Here is a 13,837-nt window from a genome sequence, read left to right on the forward strand (position 1 = left end):
GTAAAACATCAATGTAATGCCGAACAGACACGCTGACAACACAACTATGGCACGTGGCTTTCTAAAAATATTGATAGGACAATTAAAACGTGTTTGAGAACTATATCAATCACAGGCAATGTCACAGAGAACTGCTAGATAAGGATTTATATCCTCAAATAAAAAAAGCCTTCAGAGTGAATGCGTGAGGTCTTGCTCGCGCGCCTCTTTAATCTTTCTCAGTGACTTCCTTTGACAGCTCAGAGATGCGCTACGCCCACAACCTGTGACTGGTCACGTGTCTGCGCACAGACAACAGACCGCGAGAGGCCAAATACTCAGTCGCAGTCATGGCGAGGTTAAGCGAGCATGGGATTCGCCTGAGTTCCGTACGTATTTCACATTTGTTTCACATCATGGCAGAATGTGTATTTACTTGCAAACTAACTTGAAGGGGGCAGAATAATTGAAACTGATCTTTTTGTTTTCGTTTTCAAGATGAGTCCCTCCTTCCTGAACAGCAACTCCACAAGTCACACCTGGCCTTTCAGCGCAGTGGCCGAGTTAATAGGTGGGTGTTATTATGAAGGACTATACGCTGAGACTCGTGCACCTGCAGCTCTGGTGCCTGCTGTTGCTGCTGCAACTTCGCATGACTTCATGTCGCGCACTCTTCCGCTGTCACGCGCAACGTGAACCGTGTGTTTAACAGATATTTGTGTTGGTGCTATAATGGACCGAGTGGACTTCCGCTTTCTCACCCTTTAGCGACTTTATGACTGTTGCACGCCTCTCTGTGTCTGTTGAAAGTACAGCGGAGTGATACGGAGATAATAATAACAAGTGGGCTTATTATAATGTGTTAGTTATCACCATGCAATGGTCATAATATTCCTAAAATGCTACTAATTTGTAAACTGTGGTCAGGTTTCAGTCACAGTACAGTAATTGTACATAAATTCTCCGTATGGCTTTAGGATCTCTGGGTTGAAAAAGACAAAAAGCCTGAACTTTTTACAATTCAGCATTTATTCACCATGTGATTTGTCCTTCCACTTGATACAAAGAGTCTGTTTCTGGGCTGTCAACATTGTCAATCCTCCACTCTGTGCTCTCCTACTAGTTCAGACGTGCTGACAGTCTGTTGGCTGCTAGGTTTTGACAGGAGGAGCAGTGGGAGTGTGCTGTATAATGCAGTAAGTGCACCGTTTGTACATGATCGTATGTGATCTCTGCTCACAGGGGCATTGCACCTTGACTATGTGTTTGCATTAAAAACCTCGTGTTTGTAAAGGGAATGCCGTTCGTTCTCACAATGGTGACTCAATAGCTCATGAAAAGCTGGACGATCTGCAGCTAATTCTAGCTCTGAGAATATTATATTCAATGTTAGGAGAGTGTTGGAGAGGTGTTCGTTGAGATCCGAGATAAGATAAACATGTCAAGAAGAAAAGCAAAAGGTCACATGCAGCAAAGTAAAAACAGCTGCATGGTATAGATTAGAGAAGTAAACTAAAACTGGATGAGAATATGTATGTATTAGCATACAGTGTATACAATATGAAGCATGAAAATAGCAAAAGACTTATAAACCATTCACACTTCCACACTAGTTTTTCGTGCTGTGGTGTGTGGAAAACAGATGCTTCTAATATTTAAACTCTACATACAGCTTGGGGCAGAATAATAGGAACACACCCTGTTATGTGATCTCTAGTCATTTCCTTTGTAACTTGTTAGTGTATATTTGGCCATATTTCGATATTATTCTGATTAATTGTGCAGCCCTACTCAGTGGCGATTTTACAGTCACCTTATTATACTTTATTGTACATGCGTCTTCAATTCTTTAGCTATTTCTGTCGGAATCGGCATGATATATTTTCAGAGGAGACATTTTGACATGTTACAGTCGGAAAAACAGTTCTAAATCAAATAAAACCCTGAATGATTGGCTAAATTCCAACGAGCTGATATACACTGCAATATAGGGACAATTTACTTTTTATGCAATATCGTACGTGTAGCTGGCATTTTTCAGGGTTCCAATTTTATGAGTCCATTTTTAAACACTAAGGTAGTTAGACGGCGTTTTTAAGCAACAATAAGGAGCTAAAATTAGCTTAATTAGCTAGCTAGCTGCAACTGATGAAATTGATCAGACATTTAAGGTGTTATTTCAGCCGGCGAAATCAAATTAATTAATTAAATCTGCAGCCATTACCATTGCAAAGTGCATGTGAGCTTAATGACCGAAATACACAGTGGGGTTCATAACTAATAAGTGTAAAGTGTATGTAGTGTAAGTGTATTGTCATGGCTTTTTTGTTTGGTGATTTCCTATGTGGTGTGAGGTATACTTTTGGAAACCACAGATGTATGAAGAGAACTAGATACAGCGGCGGAAACAGTGCTCCCTCAATTCCTTTGAAAGTTGCTCAGGGCGCAAAAGCGTTCAACCTCCTTGGTCAATCTTAACGCTAGTCAGAGGTAGCAAAGTTAACTAAAGTGGGCGGAGCTACAACCTGTACATTTTTAAACCGTGGTCTGAGTAGGTTGGTACTCACCGGTACACCGTACTAGCACTGCTTCATTTCACTCCTGGCGTACCAAGACTTTTTCCTGTACACTGGCACTTCTCACATGCTGCTGGTACTCTTTTCTGCCCTCTCCGTATTCGGTCCTCTGGGCGATGCATAATGCCAGCTCCTGTGAATTATCAATGCAATGTTCACAACCTGTTAGTAAAATTATTAGTGAACTGCTTATCTTTTTGTTATTACTATTTGTGAACAAATATAATGATTAAAACATTTTAAAGTAATCGGCTAACTAGTAGGCCTTATCATAATGGTTCAAAAGATCACAGAGATCTCTCTTTCTCTGTTTTTAATTCATTTATTTCATCTTGTGTTCCAGACAATGCTTCAGATCCTGGTGTATCCGCTAAACAGATCTGGATAGATGTAGTTGATGAAGCTAGTCAACTGTGTCTAACCTTCACTGATAATGGCAGCGGCATGACGCCCAACAAATTGCACAAGATGCTCAGGTAAGACTCACATATGCAAATCCACATCAAGTTGCTGTGTCAATGAAAAACACGTCAAAAATGTCAATGTTGCATCAGAAACATTTAATGGCATGTTATCAAACACTGATAGGTCCCTCCCTTCTTTAAACCGCAGTGTGACTCACCAGTGTTTTAGACCACAAATTGACACATTCACATTCTCTGACAAAGACTGGCACCAAAGAGTGTTGATCAAATTCACACAAATCTGAATGCAACTACACACACATACATAGAGCTGAAGAGATAAGTTGATTCATTGCTAGAGTATGAATACATTTAATTGTCAGAGGTTTGATAATCCATTAATCCTTTAAGTGTATAAATAAATTAAATGCTAAACATTATTTCAATTTACGAATGTGAGGGTTTGCTGCTTTTTTCTTGCATTATAAAGTTAATGTCTTTAGGTTTTTGGCTCCTGGTTGGACAAAATGAGGTTACAATAGTGTAACACTAGTTATATAAGCACAGGGGGAGCCCTCGACTGGCCACTGAAAATTTGAATAAGCATATAGCCGGCCTATCATGACGTGCCTAGCCGAATACGTGCAGACCCCACACCGCTGTCTGACCTCCTAAACCCTCTTCAGCGTGCAGCGTAGGAGCTACAGGACCCCTTCGGTGGAGGGCTGAGCTTGTACTCATAGAACTAGGATTACATTATTGTAACCTTCCGTCTCACTCACACAGGCTAGATTTGCCCCCTTGATCTCCATGAATGGAGTAGAGACTCTGCAGAACTGGAGAGAATAACCCACTCTGTGTCCTGTCCATCCATTCTGTTAAGACTGTGTTAGAGGATGAGCGACCAGCTGTGGAGCAGCAGCAAAAAGCTGTGACGTTCTGTCTCGGCCCTGTCCGCCGCCACGCCCTTCATGAACAACATGGAAAGGGCAGAGCCGGTGATGAGGTCCGTGAACGCATCGCTGCCAGCTCACCTGTAAATGCAGCAGCAGACATCGTGTCACTGTGTTTAATCCGTCTTGTCTCCCATTTGGAGATCGATGAGGATTGAACAGACGCATATGTACTACCCCTCCCCAGGGTGAAGCTGGAATGAGGTGTATTACCTCCTTACAGAGAGGTAATGCCACATCCCACTGTTAACCCAGAGAGGTCTTGAAGATAAGCAGTGAAGAGAAAAAGGATTGTGAGACAGTGGTGTGTGCTGCCTTATATACTGTGGGGTCCGCACGTATCCGCACGTCCGCACGCAGGCACACACTGAATGTCTGGCTACACATATGCAGGTGTTCAGCGGGCGAATGCACGCATGTGACAGTATTACCCATAGAGTCCAGTAGAGAGCGCAGCCTGTGTGAGTTCAAACAATTCATTTGAAGACACTTTTACTCCATGTAAAAATGCCCAGAATCACATCTATTGACTTCTATTCATCAATGACGGTTTTGTCGACGATAAAAATAATCAAACCTACATCCTTATTTCTCCATATGTCCAGCTTTGGTTTTACAGAAAAGGGTTCAGGGAAGGCCAGTCAGCAAGCCATCGGCGTGTACGGGAACGGTTTCAAGTCTGGCTCAATGCGTCTGGGCCGCGACGCGCTCATCTTCACCAAGAATGGCGGCTGCCAGACGATGGGGATGCTGTCTCAGACCTACCTGGAAAACATCAAGGCCCAGGCCGTCATTGTCCCCATTGTCCCCTTCAACCAACAAACCAATATCCTTCATGAAAACAATATGGTTTCCCCACACTGATTGGTGGAGAATATGTTTGCCACCTTGCACAAACATACCTCCTCTATGTTCTGACCTTAACTCAGTGTAACAGTCTCTGGTGGTGACTGAGGACTCGGAGGCCAGCCTGGCAGCCATCCTCAAACACTCCATCATCACCTCCCGGGAACAGATACATGCACACTTTGACTCCATTCTCTCCAAGAAAGGCACCAAGATATTAATCTGGAACATCCGCAGGTCAGAATCATACATTTGCTCCAAAGTAAGCGATATGAGTTGTTAGCATGTTGGTAATTAATAATTTACGTTTATGCCACAAAATGTTGAAACTGTACCTTAAGCTTGAGTTCACACACACCTTGGTTTGCGTTAGTAGCTAGATGTGTTGGGGGTATGCTGTAATATGACGAGATTGATGAGTATGCAAAAAACAGACTCAAACTGAAACAGGCAAATAAGCATGAGCACACGCATAAGACATTTGTTTAGGATTGCTTTTAGTCAAATCCATGCAAAACAACACATTCGGAAACAAAGCCTCATCCTCATCATATGAGGAGCAGATGCAATTTGAATTTAACGATTTGAAGTCCCTTTTCCAAGTTGCTTTCTGAAGCAAAGTTCTCTCAAATACTACAGTTCATGTTAAGGAGTTCTTCTGTTTCTCTTCTTCTTTACGTTGGTTAAAAAATGTCTGCTATTATCATTGTCATCAAATACTAAGTACCGCACTTAAAATCCCTGTTTTGTGTAGCATTACAACTGGAAAATCTACGAGATCTTATTTTTGCTGCTCCTAACGGAAGTATCATGTATTTTGACGTTATCTTGAAGGGCAAAAGATGGCAAGCCAGAGATGGACTTTGAGACCGATGTGAGTGACTTCCGTTTGCCCGAGATTCATAACGAGGAGCTGAAGACATGTCTGAGGAACGGTGGATCCCTGACAGCCCAACATGACATCCCCGACATACAGTACAGTCTCGCCGTGAGTGGATCACCTGTGTGATCATTACAAACACAGAGGAGGATATGAGAACATTCGATGTTACACCTGCTAGACGAGAAACATGGTTGTACCAAAACAGCATTATAGTGCAGCAGTACTAGCAATTACATATAGTATATCATTTTGGTAAATTATAATACTGCCATTTGAGTACAAAAGTGGTACTGATTTACTGATTTATCGTTCAATTTATCTGATAAAATTAATTTGATAGTGTCAATATTCAAGCTCATTAGGATACTTGAAGCTCTTCTGGATGATTTTAGGTCTGGGATCAGGGTTTGAGTGGTTAAAGTTTGGGTAATCCCCTTGCATCGAAAATGTAAGTTCTATGCAAACTTGTGCTCGTGTGTGGCTGGGTGAAGGTGCCTGCTTCATGCAGAGACGTACTTTTGGTTTTGTAGTAACACTGCCCCAGTTTCCTTTTGAACCCGTGAGTCATTCGATTCATAATTACGATAGATGTAGTTTTTCAATAGAAAGTTTGAATAATGTACTCTCAGGCTATACATCGACATGTTGAGTGTCAACAGATAGTATCAGACTAAATATATTATGAGTAGGTGTTTTAAATGACTTTTTATTTACTTTTATGCTTTCTCTTTCTGTTTGTGTTTGACTCAGGCCTACCTCGGTATCTTGTATCTGAAGCCGAGGACACGGATTATACTGAGGGGGAAGAAGATTCTGGTTAAGCTGGTGTCGAGGAGGCTGAAACACATTGAGCATGATGTGTACAAACCCCAGTTCAGTGTATCCCTAAATCTGTGTGGATGGTCATTATCAGTATCGGATGCGAACAGGAAGTGGGACGTCAGTAGCTTTTTATTTCTACACAATTGAAATGCACCACTCTCTTGGCTGTCTGGGATTTTTGTTATCAATTTTTTTTAAATGGAAAGACACATTGGCTCTGAAAATCTTTTCTCTCAAATTTGTTTAACAGTATCATCAAAACTTTTAATACGGACTACGGCCACCGAAAATAATGGCAAAAAGAACTATGTTGTTTTTTTATGTCCACACTGGTGACACTCGGACTGAAACCCGGGTATCGTATCGGCACTCGTGTTGAAGTCTATTTATTTTCTATTTTTCTGGGCTGATTAAATTGTCAAGTTGTTTCCAGATGTAAATCCCATCAAAGATGGTGCTTTTGAGCTTTTATTCTGGCTGTGTGAAGCTAATTCGTTTTAAGATTTGCTGACTCAGACATGTTCCTTAATGCACAGTAATATCATGGAGTTATCCTTAATTTGCTATTGAAAAAAAACAGGCTCCTTTCATGTTTAGTTGTAATTTAAATCATTGCAAAAATACATTTATTTTATATATGCATTAATATTGGTATATTACATTAGTATCAACCAAAAAAAAATGTAAACGTTTGCTTTTGCTGCTGTTCACCTCTGATAACTTGAGTTAGCTAAATGCTTGCTGATCCTATTCTGAAACCTGCCGATGCCCAGTGCTGTGAACCTTGACCGGTGTCTGTCAGAAAGAGAAGGTGAAGGTGACCTTTGGGCTGAACCCGAAAAACAAAGACCACTACGGCGTCATGATGTACCACAGGAACCGACTCATTAAAGCCTTCGAGAAAGTGGGCTGCCAGCTGAAGGTAAGGGAAAAGGATGCGACTGTATGTCTCCATTCATTGCAGACGCGGTGATCTTAATCACACTTCCCAATTCCCTACAGGCCTCAGGTCAAAGGGCAGGTGTCGGGGTCATCGGTATCATCGAGTGTAACTTTCTCAAACCTGCCCACAACAAGCAAGACTTTGAATACACCAAAGAATACAGGTACAACGCACACACAGACAAAACCAAGAGGCAGAAGTGTTGTGCTAACATGCGCTAATTAGCCATCTGCTTGGATTGGTTCTTGCCATAAAGCAGAGAATGGCAGAAAATAACTGCTACGATACAGTGTTTATAAAGTTATTAGGAAACATAGCACTAGTGACTCATGCAGCTCTTCCCGGAAGTGCTTTCATTTCTGCAAACTTTACACCAAATGTGAGTGTTTTACAACCAGGAAGCTGATGATGATCAGAGAATCCTTAAAATCATTTTCATTACAATCTTTTTATTTTCTTCTAGAGAAACAGACCTGTTGAGCAGTATTGGCCTGATGCACTGTTGTGTTTATGATATAAGGTAAAACAGTTCAAGAAATTCACTGTTTTCTACTTTTTCTACTGTTTTCTACTTTTCCCAAGACTCACCCTTGGTGCTTTGGGCCAGAAGCTGAACAACTACTGGAAAGAGGTGATCGAGAAGAAGGCCAGAGAGCGTGAGTTTCAGGCCGTGGAAAGAGATGAAAATGCAGACCAGCCGGATGCTGACGAGTAAGTGTTGACTTAGTTGTTTTTATCTTGGCAGCTGCAGTGCGAGGAGTGAAAAGAAAGTTCTTCTCCTCACCTTCAAGCGGTTTCATAACTTTGGTCCAAAACATGTTAAAATTGAATTTGTTAATTTAATTGAGAAAAACGTGTTTGATTTGTGTCTTTCACCACTGAAAGATTATTTGGTTTGTCTGGTCCATCTGCCTCTAAATCTGTACACAAATTTTTTTTTATGGATAAAGACGGTAACAATACAGGAGGATGCAGGTCAGTTAATAACCCACTCTTGTAGGAACTTGTCAAATTAACTGAAAGTGTAAAATAGGTCATTTTTCTCCCAAAGCTTGAAATTAGAGACTTGAGACGCTTGAGCTGCTGTCTCGACAGTAGCAACGAACAGTAAACATGCTGAGGCAAGGATCTTCAACAGCCTTTATACCCATTGAGCAACAGTTATTTGGCATGCAGAACCACAAAATAAACGGCTTCAACCGAAAATATTTTTACGTCGTATATGGCTTTTGAAAAGACACGTTCATGTACACAAGCGGATAGACTCACTGTGATGTTTATTCCAATAATTATTATTTTTGGTGAAAGAACTTCCCCCTCTAGTGCCAGCTTCTGTGTACTGACACTTCTCATACATGTATGTCTGAATGTACAGGGGTCCCATGTGGTTACAGTGTGAAGACTGCCTGAAGTGGCGATGCGTCCCGGCAAGTCATTACAATGTGATTCCTGAAAGCTGGAACTGCAGCCAGAACCCCAATCCAAGTTACAGGTGTGTATGTCGTATTATTGATTTCCTTGGATTCGACTTCAGACATTAAATGTTGGAGAGCTTGTGTTTTGAACTGAAGGCGTGGAGTGGAGACATGTACCAGGCAAGAATGGTCTAATGAAGGCCACTGTTCAGTTGTATTGTGATTAATGCAGGATAGAGCATTTTTGGGGATTTTCACCCATACTACTGATTTAACGTTGGGATACCCCGGCCTCAATTTTAGACAATTACTTATTTATATTTCTATCGTATAAGTTTCCCAGCTTCATGAAAGTGCAGTACTGAAGTGACCCTTTCATGCTCCGTCGACATACGTATTCAGATATTTTCTTCTCCGTTTTCTCCTCTCGTCACGAAAACAATTTTTGCATTTTTGAAAACACCTTCTGATTTTTGAAAAACTCCAGTTACTTTGTGTAACTGTGTGGACGTAAACCGGAGTCTTTGGGAAACAAATGACGTCATCTCAATTCGCTCGTGCCCATTGTTTTATGTCATGAGCATGCGCCAGAAACGACGACAACAATGGTGTTGAACGGACTCCCGGTATTGTATCGTGAAGCAAAGCAGCAACTCGTCATTCGTCCACAGATGAGTCACATTTCAGTTTCCCCATAGTACCTTGGTCTGTGTACCAGATGTTAAATAGGTATCTCTCTCACCCTCGTTTATTGTCATATCTCTATGGTCGATTAAAAAGGCTTAAACTGCTGCAAAATAAATAAGATAGTTCAGATCAAATGCACGGAGATCATTGTGTCTGTTTTGGCTAAACCAGGAAGGCCCTGAGCTGAAGTTTAGCAGTTGTTGAGCTGCCAGGTCTCTCTGTCTTTCAGAAGCTGCTCTTCCCCAGAGGAAGCAGACGACAGCGAGGTGTTAACACCCAGCTACCAGAAAAACCACAAGAAACAGTAAGCGCTCATTTAATTTCTCTCGACCTCTCAAACTTGGTCTGTGGGAAAATTTAGACACGGAGAGACGTTTCACACTGCTACTCGAACTGCATGTGGGTTCATGTGTCAGTTTCACGCTCTTATTTCCTGTTCATGTGACTGCGTGTGTCTGGTTTTGCGATACTCTGCCCAACAGTGATCAACCGAGAAGGACTGAAATGAGAAATCAGTCAGTTCTTCAAAACGTGGTGACTTGTTGCCCTTGAATGCAAAGTGATTCAAATATTGATTGAAACCAAAAACTGTTTAGCCTCTAATATGAAAATGTGTTTGTGCATCATTGGATATTTTGGGCTTATTAGGATCCAGGATCATCAAAGTAGTTTACTAGCTGAGAGAACTACTGTTCATCTTGCAGGAGTTAGCTACAAACCTTTGTTGCAAGGTGTACATTATAGACTGACTTAGAAATGGAATTTCATGTTCATAAAATACAATAAAAAGGTTTATGTAACCGGAACTGTAAAAACTATATGTATGGCTGCAATGGGCCTTCTTACTATTTTCCCAGTGCTTCCATTCTTCCCTAGTAACAGATAATCCTGCTAGCAGTCGGATTGGAGACAAAACAGCCAATCAGAAATTATTACTTATTCTAATTTAACTTACGAACTGATCATTTTTCTATAACTGTGGCACACAAAAACAATCTTTAATACTCTCAGATCTTCAGGATTTGAGAGAAGACTGAGTAAAACTGAGTGGGAACCTATTCAGTTATTGGAGTTATAAACAGTATATACAGTACAGTTAGACATCGCCATATTTAGATCATCTTCCCCTCTCAAGTCATTAATCTCTGTTTGTTTTTCCTGCAGAGAGCATCCCAAAAGCAGAAAACGAGAAAAATCCTTGGAGGTTTGTGAAAAGTTGGACACTTTAGGCAACTTTGCTGTTGATAAAGACGCCAGTGTGCTGTTTAGCTGTACACCGTCTGGATACATTGCCTATAAGTGTGCTTGTTTGTTTGTTTGTTTGTGCTGCAGGTGTGCGAGTTCCAGGACCAAACGGCTAAACATAAAGTCGTCTCACGCAGTTCATCAGAGCCAAGTTGGCCCACCTCGCGGACGGGTCAATGCCACACAGAGGGAGACGCACTAGAGCCAGATCGGACGAGCACAGATCACCTGACAGACGCACGCGTTCATGATGATGCACAGACACAAAGTACAGTCGCAGCTGAAGTCGCACACGCGCAACAGAATCGCGCTGGAAGAGGCACGGCCATTGAAGTCACACATGTGGAAAATGAGACCATTGATAACGGGGGAGAAGACAAAGAGGGAGACAAAAACGTGGAGCCGGTCGAAAGAGAGGAGAACAGATACGCATTAAGGTTCGCTGTGTTCCATGTGTATTGTGTGCCAGTTCAGAATCGTGAATAATACATTTTACAATGTTTTTTTAACCCGATTATTTGTTCATTCACTTTAGTTTTCGATGAAAACTCAATTACAAAGTTGTGTTGTTAATGAATGGTAATGCAGTTGGGAGCCGCAGTAGATAGAGGAAACTCCAACCTTTTGAGATTCAAGAGGTTGCCGCAGTCTGTTTGCTCACGCGTATTTTCGACATTTCCTTTCAACTACGTCAATGCTTAGTTATTAGTGGTCTTCTAGGTGTGTTTTATGAGAATCACTGACTCTCAAATCTCTGATGTTGACGTGTCCTCTGACACAACCAGAGTTCTCCTTTCACAGACAATCTAAACCTGACCCTGCCAACCCTTATAGAACGAGCATTGAGTGAAAAAAGACTCGTTAATAGTGCTAACCCTGACGCTAACATGTGGTGCAGTGAGTATTGTCAGAGCTGGAGTTTGTTTTCAGCTGCATTATCTCACAATAACAACATGACTTTGACAACAAGATAGAGCTCATGAAATACTCTGTTAGGGATTACCTGTCTCAAGAATGTTTGAAGTGTCTTGTCAGTTCATTTCACTGACGAGCTTTTGTCCTCTGTAGCCACAAGAGGAAATCAGGATCTTTACTACACGGAGTGAGAAAGAAGCCATGTCCTCAGGAGGAGCAGCGTGACTCAGAAAATATGGCCCAAGAGATGAATCCTGAGAAACAAACAAATATACCCGAGCCGGTGTCCTTGGAGAAGCCCAATCCTGGCGGTAGCAGCCGAGTGGAGAGAGCAGGTGATGCAGCACAGCGAACCCCCAGCAGTCTCACCTGGACCCACTCGCTCCCCTCCACCCAGACTGTGATGGTGTCTCCTCTGAGTCGAACAGAAGGGCCTTGGAGCAGACTACTGCCTCCAGAGGGGAGTGGGCGGGAAGCTAACGTGCAGAAGCTGGCGGGCTTGGAGAAAGAGGCCCAGAGGCTACGGCGGCTTCTAGCTCTGGAGGTCACGAAGACGACTGCCGATGGCAGCGCTGAAAATCCCACCGGAGGGCCGGAGACTCCGCCAGCATCCCGAGCAAGCAGAGAGGTCGGCTGCCAGACCGACGTGGCTGAGGTCAGCAGAGTTAATACCCAATATTTTCGGTTCATTTTGATGATGCATGACAAAAAAAATCACATATGAGCAGAGTGCTTGATAAAGAAAAAATGTCTTATTTAAGGCCATCTACTCAGACTAATCTGAAATGAAGATCTAACGGCAAACTCTGTGTAATCCTCGATTCTCTTTCCTCCGCTTCAGAGCTCTAGTTCATCCAGCAGCTCGGTGCTGGCTCCAGGCCGTCTGGAGATGGTGGTCCCGAGTCAGAGAGCTGTGTGCGGGTCAATAGTGCAGCCTGAGCAGAACGTGTCTAAGATGGAGAAGACGGAAACTCACAGCAGGATGATCGTCGGCGACAACGAGGCCTGTGAAAGCAACAGGTGTGTGTTCTCGGCACCCCGAAATGTTCAGAATTAGTTTGTTTACAGGCCAGAAATTTGTTCCTCAATCACAGCTTTTCTTTGAAGATTTCGGTCGTGGATAGCAGTAAAAAATAAATCCAACTTCAACCTCTAACTTTATTGACCATCTTTGACTGTGGTTTGTCTGTCCTTTCCAAGCATGGCAAACTGCTGACTTTCAGATATCAAGATCTGTCTCTATGTACTTCCAGTATAAAGAGTCATTTCCTGTAGCTGGCAGGACTACATTTGTGTGCAGGGGCGTAAATGTTTCTACTTTTAAAAGATAAAGCAATCCAAGCGATCACAGTACAAATATCTGCTTCCATCTTTACCAACGCTCTTTACTGTTTCTTCGACTCGCACTTCTCCAAAAACGCTTCAGTCATGTCCTCTTTCACAGTTGTTTACACATTTTTGTTCTCCATTTTTGCTGATTTGCAAATAAAATGTGAATTCCCCTTGACAGAGTTTCATCACCTGAGCTACTGAAATATTGTAATGGCTTTCATGATTACGCTGTTCTCCAATCAGACCTTCACAGGAAGATCTGCGCAGCATCCGTAACAACGTGGTGGTGCTTCTCACGGCTCTCTTGCCTCAACTGGACCTGGCTGGCATCAGCATGGAGACCACCGACGTAGACAACATCCTGCAGCAGATCATCGAGGTCAACTCACTGAAGCTATGATCAGTACTGTTGTAAACCAAGATGTTTTTTATATGCAAAGTTTGGATTGACATTTGTCGTCTTTGTTTTCAGAGTTGCTGTCTGTCAAGCTTTTTTTGCCTCCACACATATTGCCAGTTCACTTTGCATCCCTTTCGTGTGCTCGTTTATTTCAAGAGGCATTGTTGTGAACATTTGTGTCCCATTGACGAACATATAACATTTTAAATTTACTGTTTCTGAAAAGTGTGTTTTGCTTCTATTTAAATTAGTTTTATACGCATGTGATCATGGATTCATGCTTGTTTCTAGATTTGTTCACACATCCGTAAATGAGACTTTTTACGTTTGCATTAAAATACTGAAACCACTTATTGTACACTGCTTCTTTATTTTCAAGGTTAATTAAAAGCGCGCTCTCATTTAAAATGCAGAAGTTCTGCAGTACCTCTTAATTT

At 42.0% G+C, this 13,837-nt stretch overlaps 1 protein-coding gene across 5 annotated transcripts; it reads left to right on the forward strand.

Annotated features, from left to right (window-relative positions):
- Positions 1-322: 322 nt before the first annotated feature.
- On the forward strand, positions 323-13,701 carry LOC306777268 (MORC family CW-type zinc finger protein 3). Of its 5 annotated transcripts, none has more exons than XM_079268315.1 (17): positions 323-368; positions 478-550; positions 2,899-3,031; positions 4,518-4,738; positions 4,848-4,995; positions 5,593-5,746; positions 6,392-6,553; positions 7,266-7,385; positions 7,466-7,569; positions 7,989-8,117; positions 8,782-8,898; positions 9,738-9,812; positions 10,673-10,712; positions 10,841-11,190; positions 11,822-12,323; positions 12,510-12,688; positions 13,244-13,701. In XM_079268315.1, exons 1-17 carry the CDS (start codon positions 330-332, stop codon positions 13,398-13,400), a joined length of 2,703 nt encoding a protein of 900 aa, XP_079124441.1. In that variant the 5' UTR covers positions 323-329; the 3' UTR covers positions 13,401-13,701. The 5 variants fall into 5 exon arrangements, with proteins under 5 accessions (XP_079124441.1, XP_079124442.1, XP_079124443.1 ...); XM_079268316.1 differs by having other exon boundaries at positions 9,741-9,812; XM_079268317.1 differs by having other exon boundaries at positions 6,392-6,520.
- The last annotated feature ends 136 nt before the right edge of the window (positions 13,702-13,837 follow it).

The sequence above is a fragment of the Melanostigma gelatinosum genome (genome assembly GCF_949748355.1).
Source record: "Melanostigma gelatinosum genome assembly, chromosome: 5".
NCBI lineage: Eukaryota > Metazoa > Chordata > Actinopteri > Perciformes > Zoarcidae > Melanostigma > Melanostigma gelatinosum.